Source organism: Barbus barbus (assembly GCF_936440315.1).
Source record: "Barbus barbus genome assembly, chromosome: 44".
Classification (NCBI taxonomy): Eukaryota; Metazoa; Chordata; class Actinopteri; order Cypriniformes; family Cyprinidae; genus Barbus; species Barbus barbus.
This window is the reverse complement of record NC_136722.1, coordinates 17605300-17622340: the sequence shown is the minus strand read 5'-3', so window position 1 is coordinate 17622340 and position 17041 is coordinate 17605300. Positions and strand designations below refer to the sequence as shown.

Below are 17041 nucleotides of genomic sequence, written 5' to 3'. Positions count from 1 at the left end.
TGCACTTGTCCACTGTTATCGCTTTGATGAGCAATTATTAAATGTTCAGCACCATCTGCATGACTCATGGGCTCTCTAACAGAAACCAGGTCAATGCTTAATTTACCAGTATCTTCATGCAAGGGGGTGTGGGTAATATTAGATACTTTATTATTACTTTTATGATATATCATCATCTCGTACATCCTAAACTCATCTCTAAATGTTACAATATAGTAGTAATGTTCACTGGTCTTATGGAGGACATCTTCCCCCACTATCCCCCATATTTGGTCACTTTAACCATAAATCCCACACATTTTGGGATGTTATAATTTTGCCAATGCAAATTAGAAGTGAGTCTAGATTGCTGATATTTTCTTGATGACCTACAGGTCTGGATGACTGTTTGCAGCAGTATATAAAGAACTTTGAACGGGAGAAGGTAGGAGGTGACCAGCTGCTGAGGATCACCCATCAGGAGCTGGAGGATCTGGGAGTATCCCGCATCGGACACCAGGAGCTGATCCTGGAAGCTGTGGACCTGCTGTGCGCTCTGGTGAGAGTTTTCACGCTCCTTTATGTGCTTGATCCTTCATCTGCTGTTCAACACCCCGTCAGCTGGCGGACACTGAGTCCCCTACTGCACGATGTTGACAAAGATATCGAGATCGCTTTGAGAAAAACAATATCACATTCTGAAAAGACTACAGTTGTTGAAATTGAAAATGACTCTGTTTACTTATTTGATTACTTGGGCAGGTCCTATTTCACAAAATATACCAGGAGAAATAGGTAAAAAAGTAAAAAAATAAATAAATAATACAAAAAATCCAATAACTGAAAAACATAAATAAAATAAAACATTTACATGATGTGAGTAAATATGAAAAACGAATAAAAACAAATTAGCCAATGACTCAATGTACTTTTTGCTTAACATATCAGAAGAAAAAGAAAAAAGTAACAATTAATAAAAATATTAAACATTTAAATATTATGAAAAAATATTAAAACTAATAAAACAAAAAATACCTATTTCTTATTTAACATAATATATTAGAAGAAAAGGAAAAAGTAACTTACAGTTAAAAAACGGAATAACTTACAGTTAAATTAATATTAAACATTTAAAATAATATGAATGAATGTTAAAAAACACAATAAAAAAACTAATCAATGGCTCTATTTAAATATATTATCAATTTATATAATCAATATATCAGATGAAAAAGGCAGAAAATTTAAAAATCTAATAACTAAAAAATAAAAATAATAATATAAAACATTTAAATATATGAACAAATATAAAATATAATAATTTCTTATTTCACATAATATATCAGAAGAAAAAAAAACTTAAATTTAAAAATAATAATATTAAACATTTTAAATAATATGAATACATTTAAACAAAAAAACAAAAAATAAATAAATAAAATGTATTTAAAAATTTAAATAAAAAGGCAAACAATGTAAAACCAATAACTTAAAATTAACAATAATATGAATAAATATGTATTAAAAACATTAATAAATTAACCATAAATAAATAATGGAGCCTTTTTTTCAAAATCCAGTCAAATTAATATTCTGTTTCAGTTTGAAAAACATCACTTTACAGAGGTGAAATAAGTTGCAAATGTCATTTCATGTTCTCTTAAATGTCAGCCTCAATTTTATAAGATAATACTATTGCTCTCCTGGGAAATATTTCCACAGATTTATTCTCAAAATGCCACTCAATCAGTATTTAAATGTGACTTTTTGCTAGGTGGGTTTGTTCTTGTGGCCTTAATCTGTATCTGCTCTGTATGCCTGTGTGTGTATGTGTGTGTGTATCTTGACAAATTTATATTGCTGTGTGATGTTCCACAGCTTGAAAATGATTTTCAAAAAGGTACCAAGAGTACAGACAGTGTGGGAGATGGGAAAAGGATTTAAGCTGAAATTTGCTCTGCACCACTTGAGCCTTTTACATTATCTAGCATTTAATAACTAGCTTTCCATCTAATTCTCTCTCTCTCTCTTCCTCTTCCTCTCTCTCAAATCTCTCAGTTGAGGTATTAAAACAATGACTTACCAGCCCATGCTTTCAGAATGTCAGCATCATGACGGGAGGGAACAGACGACAGGATGATGTTTATCGCATCCGTGTGAGCTGTCTCACGTGCCGCCCCGCCTGAGTCTCTCCTCAACCTGTCCTTTTGCTCTTTTTTTTCTATCTTCACTTCAATTTGTCTTTCTAAGAGATATGTTTCTTGTTGTCTTTTCCTGAATTTCAGTGTAGAGATAACATAAGGTGAACTATAATGAGTGTGAGGTTTTGTGAGGGACTGTGAACCACTGGCCTGTGCTGTTGACATTCAGGAGAGCGTTAATCATAAATAGATGGCTCTGCTGTGCTCTCTATCTGCTCTGAACGCTGATTCCAAATCAGAGCTGATGACATTCACGTTACACAGTCCGTGTGAATGTCAGCCTGTAGACTTGTGCGTATCAAATTAGCCATATTTTACATCTCAGATTTCATATAAACGCTGCCTGAACTGTACATTTTGAAAGCCGCTTTGTAATTCTAAGAAATGATTCCGCGACAAATTAAGATTCAGTGATTGTATTTTTTGGAGCACAAAATGAGATATTTTGCAGAATGTTCCTGCTGCTCTTTTCAGTACATTGAACTTAAAGGGATAGTTCACTCAAAAATGAGAATTCTGTTATCATTTACTCTTTTTCATGTCGTTCCAATCCTGTATGACTTATGACTTATTTTCTGCAAAACACAAACGATGATGTTGGTAACAAAGCTGTTTTGTGTAAACAAACAAACAAAACATTCATGTCTTAAATACGTCTATCTTTTTTAATATTCCACAGAAGAAAAAGTCTAACATGTTTGCAATGACATGAGGGTGAGCAAATGATAAGGTTACTGTCCCTGAAATTTTTCGCTCTCATATCTCATTTGCAGCTTTTAATTTTGAATTTAAATTTATTAGAACTTCAGAATTTAACTTTTAATGAGTGCAAGGTGAAAATAAAACACTATTTGAAATCTGTATGTTGATTTTGTTCATGTTGAAGTTATGTGTTATCGAATACCGATCAAAAAATAGTAGATGCAGCGCTTTTGTTATACTTGTGGACATTTAAATGTGGCATGTCAAGTGTTAACTGTTAACTTTTAAACTATTCAAATAATTTTCATTACTAAAATAATGCTACATATAAAGCTAAATAAAAATAAAATATACAGGGGTGCAAACTTGTTACCTTTCGGCGAAATTTGCCTTTTTCACCTTGAAATAGGTCATTCACGTCATAGTCGTCGTCGTATCTGCAAGTCATCTGTGTCATGTCACCTGTAGCGTTTTTTTCCCCTGTTGGCAAAGGAATGGACCCGCCCTACTCTGCCTCTGATTGGCTTACCTTAATGTTCTTTCCCTCATCCAACCAATCTCACTCCTGAAGCCTAACTTTTAGACGCTGGAGGCAACTATCCATATTTCGGACGGAATGCATTTGTATCTGCTGTAAATTATGGTGTTCCAGTTTAAATGGTGATTACCGTGTTAGGCTGCTGTTTTTTTTTGTTTTGTTTTGCGTGAGGCTGCTGTTGCGATTAGCTATGAAGATTGTAAGTTACGTTATCGCTACATTAGTTCGCTACCCTTTGCAAAAATGCTCCTCTGTCTCGACCTTAACATTTGTCTCACATATCAGTAAGCTATTACTCTGACATGAAGTCGATTTGAGAACTGTTCGACCTACAAGTAAAGCATAACATTTAATGTACAGTAAGATTAGTATCACTCAGCTCAAGTCAGGCAGCGCTAAGCCATAGCTAGTGTCAGCCTGCAACAGCCTGTTTCAAGACAGTCAGCTGCTTCAAAAATGCGAGGGCTGAAATGAAGATTTACAGTGGTTTATTTGCCCTGACTAAGTTCATGTAACATCTTAACAACAATCCTTGTTGATTGTAGACCGTAGTTGTCGCTCAAACGTCTTTTAATCATATAAAGGTGTTTATCCTTGAATGGTGCACTGCAAAAAATGCTTTCCTAATTAGAGTTTTTGTTTCTAGTCCAAATATATCTACAAATTCTTAAACCAAGAAGCATTTTCTAGACAAGTAAAAATTATTGTCTTGTTTTCAGAAAGAAAAAAAAAGTAAAAATTAAGTGAGTTTTTCCTTAAAACAAGCTAAGTAGTCTGCAAATGGGGTAAGAAAAAGAATCTTATTTCCAACCGAAAACGATTATTTTGACTTATTTTTTTCTGAAAAAAAGAAAGAAAGATTTAATTTAAGAATTATTAGATATTGGACTGGAAACGACAAAAAATTTAAGAAAAGCATTTTTTGCAGTGTGTATCATCATCTCCGTATAAAGCAGTTTGACTTGCCATTGTGTGTGAAATGTGCTATGTGAATGAACTTTTCTTTGGGGGGGGTTTGTCACCTTTTTCACTGCTGACGAGTTTGCACCCCTGATATAAATATTAGATTAAAAGCTTGAAGTTGAAGCATAAAAATAATAAAATTCAACTAAAAATTTAAAAAACTAATTTACTAAAAAGTAAAATGAGACTGAAAATTTACAAATATTTTATAAATTAAATATTAATAAAATACTGTAATAGTATCAAATTAATAATAAAATAACAAGACATGATGAAGTGGGTTTGAAACAATAAGAGGATGAATAAATGATAACAGAATTTAAATTTTCGAGAACTCTCCCCAAAAATATGCATGAAAGAACAATGCTGTAAACTTTCTTATTCACAACAAAAACTCGCTGAGAGAAAATGACTTCATCACTGTAAACAATGAAGCATCCTGCGGCATTGTCTTGTGAGCATGGTATTAATTCACTAAGGGACTATTTCCCCACCGTTAGGTGTCTTTGAAACCATTGCAGACACAAACTCACACAAATATTGATGGAAGCCAGAGAACTGTTGAGTCTTTGTTTGACAGCATATTGACCTCAGAGACACAGAGCGGCCCACTCTCTCCTTTCCCGCCTCTCTAAACTCTTAAAGGCTGTCATTCTCTCTTATTTGTTTATCTCGCTCTTCCCCTCCATATTGCTTTATCTTTCTGTCATTGTGGTTTGTGTTATCAGCTGCATTCATGCAGAGAGCTTCTAAACCGATTAGCATGGAGGATTCTGAGCCTCGATGCCCCCCACATCGTCTGCTCCCCCTGTCTCCCTCCACTCACAAGCTGATTAATGTGTCTTTTGTGCGTCTGTGTGTGTTGTACAAACCTGTTTTAGTGTTCCAGGTGTGTGTTTATTACCTGTACTTGTACTTTGTGAGTGAGTGTGTGTGGGATTTGTTCTTCGGACAAGATGGAACACATTACTCTCATCGATCTCCTACTGATGCGAGACGAGATAATGAAATTGATGCACACTTTACACACACACACGTTTGTTTTTGTGAAAAATGGGGACGTAATGGTTCCATGGGCGTAATGGTTTTTATACTGTACAAACCGTATGTGCTATTGCCCTACACCAACCCTACACCTAAATTTACCCCTTACAGGAAACTTTGTGCATTTTTACTTTCTCAAAAAACTCACTCTGTATGATTTATAAGCATTTTGAAAAATAGGGACATGGGGCAATGTTCTCATAAGTAACCTTCTCCTTGTAATACCTATGTCATACCCATTTCATTATACAACTTTATGCCCTCATTTGTCACAAAAACACACACACACACTCGCACACATACATACATACAAACACACACACACACACACACACACACACACATTTTTTTCTAACATGGTGTGCACATTCTATTGACGTCTGTTGTTTTATGCTGAATTAATGATATTTTCTATCTTCAGTCCGTAAACAGCCCTCATTTCCTTTCTCCATTTGTATGTTTTAAATAAGACATTTTGTGTTTATTAAGCCATTAACATATTTTGTGAGTAACTCTTATATAAAAATAATAGTAATAAATGGTGACTGTTATTTTATATATATATATAACAACACAAAATAAAATATGAAACTGTATGTGTAATATATATGTATATATATATAAAATTGTATAATATATATTATTATTCATCAATAGAAATCCACATACAGACACAATGTTTAATTTACTTGATATATATTAATGTTATAATTTTATATTTCATGTTTTAAGTTTAATGTTATATTTTTTGATTATATCAGAAATTAAATGTGTATATATCAAATTATTTAACTATTATTTATCAGGGAAATTCATTAAATTATAAAATATTACATGTATTTATTTTCATTATTTTAACATATAATAACAATGAATGCTGTTGTGCTTGTTCAGATGGGATTAGAAAAATAATGATGAATTTCAGTATTATAATATATACTTTACTTTACTTTACTTTTGTCATTTAGCAGACGCTTTTGTCCAAAGCGACTTACAAATAAGAAAAAGTAGCTAAAACTAAAAGTTACAACTCTATAAATACTATCTACTCACATATTTAAGAAAATAAAGAAATTAAATAAAATTGACGCATGCATATAACAACATTTCAATAATAAATATATAAATGAACAAACTAAACTAAAAAGCGATACTTCTATCTCTTGCCGGTGTCCCTGCCCGGTGGAGTCGCACGGTAGAGTTGATGGTCTTTACACTCTTCGGTCTTCACACTAAGAGGGCTTCACACGACGACTGCCGCGGTATAATAACCTTTTTTATACCAATCCAACAAATCACCATTTCAATTCAGCTGGACCCACTTTCCTGTTTATCAACTAAAAATGTCCAAGCAAGTGCACACACTGACAAGATACACGATACAGTACGAGACTGGTGTCTCTATTAAATGCATTTTCCCTCAATTTTACCTATTAATTATAGCCATTCAACATTACAGTATAATTGAAAGCCATTATTTTTTAACATTTAATAGGCCTAGGCTCTGAAATAAGTGATTTTAAAACAATATTCACATAAACTATAAATAGTTTATGCATAAACTATACAGACTCATCTTTATTCAAGCTACAAAAGTTAATCAGCGACTAGAGCAGTCGAGTGATTTCTCTTTTTCTTTTGTTCTTTGATTTACATCAATTACAGACTTCAGCAGGTTTGACTTTAAAAGCAGCGCTATCTCTTTAAATCCTGATGCACGGCGCAGATCTAACACATACCCTATTTTCTCCAAACTCTTTACGGTCATTTAAGACTTTATAACTCATTTAACGTTTACAAGGTAACTCGCCAAAACCGCATGTTAGCGCTACTGGTGCGCTGTCTGAAGCGGCTCAGCGTATGTGTTCAGCCGAACGAGCACTTCACTGCACCGTTTAGGCGGCGTAACCCCAGGTAGGCTATGTGTCGCCACATTCTTGGGTTATGAACAATAAAGAAGGGAAAAGTTCATCTTCCAAAATGAAGCAGTAATATCTTCTCAGGTAAACGTTATTAGAACCGTGTCTAGGGACTATTGTGTCAATTATTATTATTTTTTTTTGCAGATTCCAGATTTCAGATGATGTATAAATCTCAGTTGAAAAAAATTGACCCTTATGACTGGTTTTGTGGTCCACGTTCACACATATTTTTAATATATTTAATTTTAATTTTATATTATAATTTATTTATAACAGAAATAAAATGTGTATATATAAAATTATAAATCAGTTAACGGATTTACAAGACTGTGGGATAGATAAAAATCTTTTATCCATCTCTGATAATCCCAGGTTGCTATGATAACGCAGGTTTGTTCACGCATAAACTCGTGACCATGAGAAAAATGTTGTTCCCTCAACATAAGAAGTCATGGCCAAGAGAAAACGATGTTGTTTCCTCAACATATGATCTTGAGGCCACGACTTCACATTGCGCTGCCACGACATTAGGATGTCATTACCTCGACAAAATGATCTTGTGGCCACAACATATTATCATGTTTCCACAAGTTAATATGACGTTCCCACAAATTAATATCTTGTGGCCACATCACGTTCCCACGAGTTTAACCGAACATGTCCCCTATCGGTCACCTTTTACATCACCTTCTAATAATGCAAAAGGATTTCTGTGATGGTTATGGTTAGAGTTAAAAGTCAGTGGATTGAAAAACAAATTTGTGTTTGTGCTCTTGAATGTATGTGCATAATGCCGTGTTCGATCAGTCTCTGCCCCTTGATCAGTGCTCTTTATGCAGGAACAAGGTAATTTGGTTCTCTGCCAAAGGCACCTGCTGTGACCTCGCTCTAACACACAAACACAGACATCAGCAATTTTGATTTAAGATACACCAAAGATGCCTATAGAAGTAAATGTGCGTATGTGAAAACTAAAGTGTGCTTTTTGGCTTTGTTCTGACATGTTGTTTGTCAGATTTAGATATGCAGATTTGTCTGAGCTGATTGCGTTCTCAGCGCGGAGCGTGGCGTGTGTAAGCTCCTCTCAGCTGGCAGCAGAGACTCTCAGTGCATTATTCATAGCCTGAACTTTATGTTCTGTCTCCACCTACTCAGCGCACCTCTGCATATGAAGCACTCACTCTTTCTCTCTCTCTGCCAGGTGCTGAATATTCATTTGGGATCTCTGAGTGATCTTGAAGGTGTGAGTTAGAGAGAGAAAGAGAGAGAGAGAGAGTCTCTGCCAGTGAGAAATGTGTTTTGTGCCTGTGTCTGTATTACTGAATTGATGCTGACTGTAATCCATTACAATTCATTTTTCGTCTTTAATTTAACCTAACCAATTTTATTTTATTTAAAAATAAATAAATAAATTAATGCAAAATCTTTATTACAATGTATTTTTAAATTAATATAAAATTAATTGAAAACAATATTTTCTTCAGGCAAGTGACATTCAGAATTTGTTTTAACAAACTTTGCTTTTCTAGTTTTACTTGCACAGTTTGCACAATTATAAATGTACAACTTCTGTCATGCCAATAAAGCACAATAAAACTGAAATTGAAAACAGAAAGAGGAGAATTGTAAATCCAAAATGGAGACAGAACAGCGGGGAAACTAAAAACATTTCTGATTGAGTCATTCCTGCAATTGTTTGCCAACCAGTTTTGTCACTAAAACACTTCATTGTCTTTATCTCTGTTTGACAGAACTACGGGCTGGAGACTGAAAACCTGAAAACTCTCTCTCATAAGCTCAATGCCTCTGCCAAAAACCTGCAGAACTTCATCACGGGCCGCAGACGCAGCGGCCATTACGACGGCCGGACGACCCGCAAACTGCCCAACGATTTCCTCACATCTGTGGTGGACCTCATCGCTGCTGCTAAGAGCCTTCTGGCCTGGCTGGATAGGTTAGTCCTGCTAAGAGCCACATACACACCAAATCAATACATGATTTAATACATACTTAATATAAATAAACACATAATTCAAATTCAACCACATTGATGTGTCAAGGTTTTAAAGCCTTACTTGTTGGAGTTTAGCCAAATTCAGCGCCCTCTTCCTTAGAAATGGACTCCTCTGAAAAACTAGAAAAGGTTATCAAATATCAAATAAATGATATTTGATATCAAATAAAGATTTAAAGTATGACCTTAAAGGTTAATAGTGGGCTTACTCTGAGCTCCAGAGTCTTGTCATCTTTCGTTGTTGATACTCAGATGAATGCTGTTGTAACGTGAGCAACTGATTGAGATTTCTGGTGACTTGATAGTGATAGATCTACAGCTGCAGCTAACTAGATTAGCCATGTTATTAAGCGTTTAATCAGACATTTATATTGAGTAATTAGATCTTGAAAAAATTTGGGGTCATAATATAATATATTCAGCTAGATGCATTAAATTGATCAAAAGTGACAGTAAAGACATAGAACATTTAATGTAATAAGATTTCTATTTCAAATAAATGCTATTCTTTACTGTTAGCTGATTACTGTTTTTTTTATCAAATAAATGCAGCCTTGATGAGCATAAGAGACTATTTTCAAAAACGTAAAGTCTTACTGATCAAAATTGTACATTATGAAATTATGAGTTTTAATCTTGGTTTTTATGGATTAGTATGGGTTTAAGTTGTATTACTGACCCCAGACTGTACATTATGAGATTATGAGAGTTTTAGTCTCGGTTTTTATGGATTTAAGACGTATTCCTGCATCAGCATCCTTTGTTGTTCCTTCCCGGGTCGTTGATTTTGGGCTTAGGTTCAGAGATGCAGCTGTGATTACTGGAGTGTTATTCCAGGAACAGCAGTGTGTTGATCCAGGAACAATTCCTGTTTGTGAAAATCATGTCATGCATGGTCTTCCCTCCAGTCAAAGGATGGCACTGAGAATTGGAGTGACACTTTGTGTGGCAGGGTGGGCAGAAATTACAGACTTGGGGTCTCTTGTGTAGTGTGCGCGAGGTCAGCTTTTGTCTGCTCAAATTCAATCATGTTGATTTGTGTTCCTCCCCTCAGCAATCAGGTACAAGTATGAGTGAAGAGGTCTTATATAACACAGACTCTTTCTCTCTCTGTAACTCAGTTTCTTTCGGTTCAAGGTTTTAACCACGTGGCTTCTGTTCATGTACAGTTGTCTTTAGATTGTGATTTCTTTATAATGAATTGATGAGCAATTTTTCAGAGAGAGCGATATGTAAGGAAAGTGAGAAATTGAACATTTCTGTCCAGTGATTGTAATTTTTTCTTACAAGCAGATCCACATGGAGTCTGTGCAGAATGTAGGTGCTTTTTGTGAGGAATAATCTGTAGGAATTCTGTTTTCACTGAACATCCATTGATTCTCTGTCAGTGGATCTCAACCTTTTTGACCTATCTACAGTCAGGTCCATAAATATTGGGACATCGACACAATTCTAACATTTTTGGCTCTATACACCACCACAATGGATTTCAAATGAAACGAACAAGTGCTTTAACTGCAGACTGTCAGCTTTAATTTGAGAGTATTTACATCCAAATCAGGTGAACGGTGTAGGAATTACAACAGTTTGCATATGTGCCTCCCACTTGTTAAGGGACCAAAAGTAATGGGACAATTGGCTTCTCAGTTGTTCCATGGCCAGGTGTGTGTTATTCCCTCATTATCCCAATTACAATGAGCAGATAAAAGGTCCAGAGTTCATTTCAAGTGTGCTATTTGCATTTGGAATCTGTTGCTGTCAACTGTCAAGATGAGATCCAAAGAGCTGTCACTATCAGTGAAGCAAGCCATCATTAGGCTGAAAAAACAAAACAAACCTATCATAGAGATAGCAAAAACATTAGGCGTGGCCAAAACAACTGTTTGGAACATTCTTAAAAAGAAGGAATGCACCGGTGAGCTCAGCAACACAAAAAGACCCGGAAGACCACGGAAAACAACTGTGGTGGATGACCGAAGAATTCTTTCCCTGGTGAAGAAAACACCCTTCACAACAGTTGGCCAGATCAAGAACACTCTCCAAGAGGTAGGTGTATGTGTGTCAAAGTCAACAATCAAGAGAAGACTTCACCAGAGTGAATACAGAGGGTTCACCACAAGATGTAAACCATTGGTGAGCCTCAAAAACAGGAAGGCATCTAAAAAAGCTTTCACAGTTCTGGAACAACATCCTATGGGCAGATGAGACCAAGATCAACTTGTACCAGAGTGATGGGAAGAGAAGAGTATGCAGAAGGAAAGGAACTGCTCATGATCCTAAGCATACCACCTCATCAGTGAAGCATGGTGGTGGTAGTGTCATGGCATGGGCATGTATGGCTGCCAGTGGAACTGGTTCTCTTGTATTTATTGATGCTGTGACTGCTGACAAAAGCAGCAGGATGAATTCTGAAGTGTTTCGGGCAATATTATCTGCTCATATTCAGCCAAATGCTTCAGAACTCACTGGACGGAGCTTCACAGTGCAGATGGACAATGACCCAAAGCATACTGCAAAAGCAACCAAAGACTTTTTGAAGGGAAAGAAGTGGACTGTTATGCAATGGCCAAGTCAATCACCTGACCTGAATCCGATTGAGCATGCATTTCACTTGCTGAAGACAAAACTGAAGGGAAAATGCCCCAAGAACAAGCAGGAACTGAAGACGGTTGCAGTAGAGGCCTGGCAGAGCATCACCAGGGATGAAACCCAGCGTCTGGTGACGTCTATGCGTTCCAGACTTCAGGCTGTAATTGACTGCAAAGGATTTGCAACCAAGTATTAAAAAGTGAAAGTTTGATTTATGATTATTATTCTGTCCCATTACTTTTGGTCCCTTAACAAGTGGGAGGCACATATGCAAACTGTTGCAATTCCTACACCGTTCACCTGATTTGGATGTAAATTAAAGCTGACAGTCTGCAGTTAAAGCACATCTTGTTTGTTTCATTTGAAATCCATTGTGGTGGTGTATAGAGCCAAAAATGTTAGAATTGTGTCGATGTCCCAATATTTATGGACCTGACTGTATCTATCTATCTATCTATCGATCTATCGATCTATCTATTAGTGATGCGCGGATGGCGGTTATAACTGCAGGCGCTGCAGATAATCCATGGGTCGGGTAATAAAAAAATGCATTCTGATTATTTGTGGGTGGGTAAGATAAATCATTAATGATGCCTATATTAACTACATTTTCTAAATAGGCTACATAAATTTAATAAACTGTAAATTAACATTAAAGTTATTCAACAAGACATTATTTAGTCAAGAGCAGTGAGGGATTTCCTGTCTTTTGTTGTTTGATTAACATTAATGACAGACGGCACAGCTTTATTAGGCTGCTGTCACAAGACCACGGATCCCTATCTATCTATCTATCTATCTATCTATCTATCTATCTATCTATCTATCTATCTATCTATCTATCTATCTATCTATCTATCTATCTATCTATCTATCTATCTATCTATCTATCTATCTATCTATCTATCTATCTATCTATCTCTCTCTCTCTCTCTCTCTCTCTCTCTGTCTGTCTGTCTGTCTGTCTGTCTGTCTGTCTGTCTTATTAAAAGAAGCTTGAGTGTCAATATAGATGGATAAATTAACAACAGTTATTTTTTTGATTCTAGATGATTAAAGAACTATTTGTTCTTCACCAAAAACCACTCATTTTTCTATCATTTATTGTAGAATACATTATTGAAAGATTTGGTCATTTTTCATCAAGATAATGTTGTCTAGCTGGCTAACGTAAAGGTTATTTTGTCGAATTAGCAAACAATTATTTTATAGATTTGAAAGCATCAGTAAGAACAATCAGTAATGTTTTGCATTATATTCTGTTGTTTTAAATAAAAAAATGTGTGTATAAATTTGTCAAATTGTAGCTGTATAAATTCCAGCTTGTTAAATTTTTTGTAGAGAAAATTTAGCAAAATGTTGTATAGTTAAAAAAGTTAAATTAATGAAAGAATATAAATATTTATAGCAAAAATAAAAATGTGACCCTGGACTTTAAATGCAGACCTTGAGCCGAAAACTCATCACCAAACACCAATGATTTGTACACTATATGGGCAAAAGTATTGGGACACCCCCTTCTGTTTAGAACAGAAGAAGGCACTTCCAAAACTGTGGCAACAAAGATGGAAGCATAATTCACGTATTTAAAAAACTGTATTTCCATCTTTGTTGCAACAGTTTTGAAAGTGTCTATAATGACTGTACCCATATACAAGTCACTGGTGTTTGGTGATGAGTTTTCGGCTCAAGGTCTGCATTTAAAGTCACACCAGAGGTGTTCAGCGGAGATTAGGACTTTGCTTTATGCAGACCAGTCAAGTTCTTCCACACTGACTGAATCAATCATTTATTTTTGAACCTTGCCTTCTACACAGAGGCACTGTCATGTTAGAATAGAAAAGGGTCCTGTTCAAACTGTTGCAATAAAATTAGAAGCACACAATTCCCTATAATATCATTATATGCTTAAACATTAAGATTTGTACTCATGGAAATTACTAAAGTAGTCAAACCTGTTCATTAGAACGGGGTGACCCAATATTTTTGGCAATATAATGTATGTCTAAACTTAATTTTTGATAGGCAATATGCATTGCTAAGAAATTCACATGGACAACTTTAAAGGCAATTTTCTCAATATTTCCCATAGATTTTTTTGCACTCTTAGATTACAGATTTTCACATAGTTGTATCTTGACCAAATGTTGTCCTATCATAACAAACAATACATCAATGGAAAGCTTATTTATTCAGCTTTCAGATGATGAATAAATCTCAATTTTAAAAAAAAATAACCTTATGACTGGTTTTGTGGTCCACGGTCACAAATGCATTACTAAAAATAAAAAATATATTTTATTTGTTGTAGCAAATAATGACACAGCAATTAAAAGAACTTGGCCAGCAGAAAAAAAAAAAAAAAAAAAATATATATATATATATATATATATATATATATATATATATATATATATATATATATATTTCTGAGATCTGACAGTTAAATGTGTTAAACAAAGCTGAGAGTACACAAATTTGTTCTCGTTGCGTCACTTCTCATTTGCTAGACATTTCTCCAGCTCTCATTGCAAATTAATAGTTTCTAGTCACTTGGTTGCAGCAAATCACTGTCAGTATTAAACACCTCATAAGATACTTAAGTCATAGACTATAGTCCTGCAGTACTTCTACTTTTTCATCTTGAAATGAAGGTAAATCAGGCGAGTGGTTTGTGCTGAATGATCCATTTGGCGCCCAGCTGCTTGATTCAGTCCAGCTCTCTCTGGTACTGAGCCTGGCTTAAAGCTCTGGACTGGTACAGCACTGCACAGTAGGATCCTTTCCATCAGACAGCATTTGATATCCTCTCAGCTTCACCCTGCTGAGAACGCCATCTCTCTTTTGCTGTGCCCGGGCACCCGCCACCCCACTCTCTGATCCTGGAGCTGAGAGCGGTCCATATCACACACACCCACAGTTCACATTGGCACAGTCTGGATTGGTATCAAGCTGAGAGGACTTATCCACATCAGCTTGCTGACTAAGGTGAACTTGTAGCCAGTCAGTGTTTGGGTTAGGGAGGTTTTGGAGTTTCAGGGCCCATAATCAGGAACGTACGCTGTAGAAACAAGGCCACCAGTTGGGAGGGGTGCCTCGTTCCCCTCGTTCATTAATGCTGGCCTAATTACGCTCCCCGGCCTCTCTTCTCTGCCAAAAGAGTCCCCAGTAGAGCTGTCGTCTCCCCTGCAGACATAGTGGAAGAACAGAAGGAACTCTGAGAGAGAGGGAGGAATGGAGTTACACTAACGCAGGTGAATGGATCTGAAGCCAAGAGACATTATGACTGACTTGAGAGTCTCGGCCCCTTAAGTGTTATTGGTTGATATCCATCCAGCCTGACACCGGCTCTCCTCTGCCACTTGCCAAGTCGGTGATCATCATTTTAATGGTATCTGGCTGCTTCTGTTGGGTTTGTGGTGGGCTTTCCCTCATTCTCATACACTGTGGGTGGAGCTCCTGGTGGGAGGGGCTTATTGGAATGCAAAGGAGTTTCCGTCAATTACATTAAGAGGCATAATAGATCATAGTCAGAGTATAAGCCATTTTGACTTGATAATTCAGGCAACTAAACATTGATGTCTTTTTTTCCCCTTTTGAAATTTGTGAGAGGACATCCAGGCATACTGAACACACTGTACTTCTATTCCTCAAAGCCTCATTTTCATTTGTGCCACTTTAAATTTGGCATCTAGTCTAACTAAAGCCTATAGTTTTTGTCTTATACACAGCACAGCAGTTTTCACATTCAATTCTCTTCAAATTCAGGTCTGAATAAGCATTTAATACTGAATCATACTGAGTAACTTTAAAATTCTGTTATTTTAAAATTTAAAATAAAACACACTAGAAATAAATTGATTAATTGAAATGGTAGTAAATTTAGGTATCACAATATTATATACATATATATGTAAAAAAGTGATGGGGTTCTATAAATATAAATATATTATAATTATATTTTATATATAATATAGAAATATATTAAATGTATTATATTATTTGTATTGGTCAATAACTGTTAAACTATCAGTTACTGGTATCAGCCTCAAATATCTTGAATGGTGTATCACTGCCTATAGATTATCTTGTAATGGTGTGATCATTGTTTCTAAGATTAAGTTTCTTAGCTCTTTCTTGAAGCATGGCACTAGTGACACCAAAGTCGTGGGTTTGATTCCTAGGGAGTTTGTGAACTGCATAAATGTGTACCTTGAATGCAATGTAAGTCACTTTAGATAAAAGCATCTGCCAGATGCATAAATGTAAATGCCCTGGCATTAATAGTGCTAATGCGTTTTAATTGATTTGTTCAGATGGGAGCTGAAAGTATTCTGATTCTCTCTCCGAGTGTAAAAGGATCTTTGAAATGAAGATAGACAGCAGCGCATAAGCAATTACAAGCACACACCAGCTCTCAGACTCTCACGCATTGATTGAAAAACTGGAGCAGGATGGGGTGAAACTTGAAGGCCTGGCATTGCGGAGATGGCAGTGGTCTTTTTACCCAACTGATGGATTTTCTGTCAGCCTGGAGCCGTCGTGTCCAGATGGCAGTTTCAAAAGAGCAAAGGTTGGATGTAATAAAGTCTACTCAGTCCTGGAGAGAATTGAATGAGCTGCATAGATTTTAGCATCTCTCTATCTACTTGGATGACTTGGTTTTGAACTTCTTGTTATCTTTTCTTTCACATTTAGTCTTTTCTCTCCCTCCTGTTCTCTCTCTCCATCCCCTCAGGTTTTTTCCAGACATTTCTCATGAAGTCTCTGACCACTGCGTCCATGCTTGCTAACAGGTGTCCTTGAACCGAGGTCAGATGCTGTCGGCGTACTTATCTACCGTGAAGTGATATTTGGGAGTCAAGTGAAGCCGCTGACATTTAGGAGCGGATTTTTGAAGGAGGATTTGATATTTGCCGAGAGGTGCATCCCAAATCCTGTTTAGGAAAGCGAGTTTAGTGTGTTAGGGAGGGATAAGAGTGCTTGTGAGGTCTTTGAATGAATGTTTTTTAGCCCAGCGGTGAAAGATTGTTAGAGTTTCTTAAATTGTGAGGGGCTTCTGGGCGTGCGTCAGCTGGTGTTCCCAACG

The 17041-nt window shown here is 36.0% G+C and overlaps 1 protein-coding gene across 1 annotated transcript in view; it reads left to right on the top strand.

Moving 5' to 3' along the window:
- Positions 1-17041, top strand: part of LOC306863661 (connector enhancer of kinase suppressor of ras 2-like) — a gene marked incomplete at both ends in the record, with an annotated part of 95155 nt that overhangs the window by 20717 nt on the left and 57397 nt on the right. Inside the window, 2 exons of the mRNA XM_079407170.1 lie at positions 375-538; positions 9101-9303. Coding sequence (XP_079263296.1) covers positions 375-538; positions 9101-9303 — 367 coding nt within the window. The remainder of the gene's footprint in view (positions 1-374; positions 539-9100; positions 9304-17041) is intronic.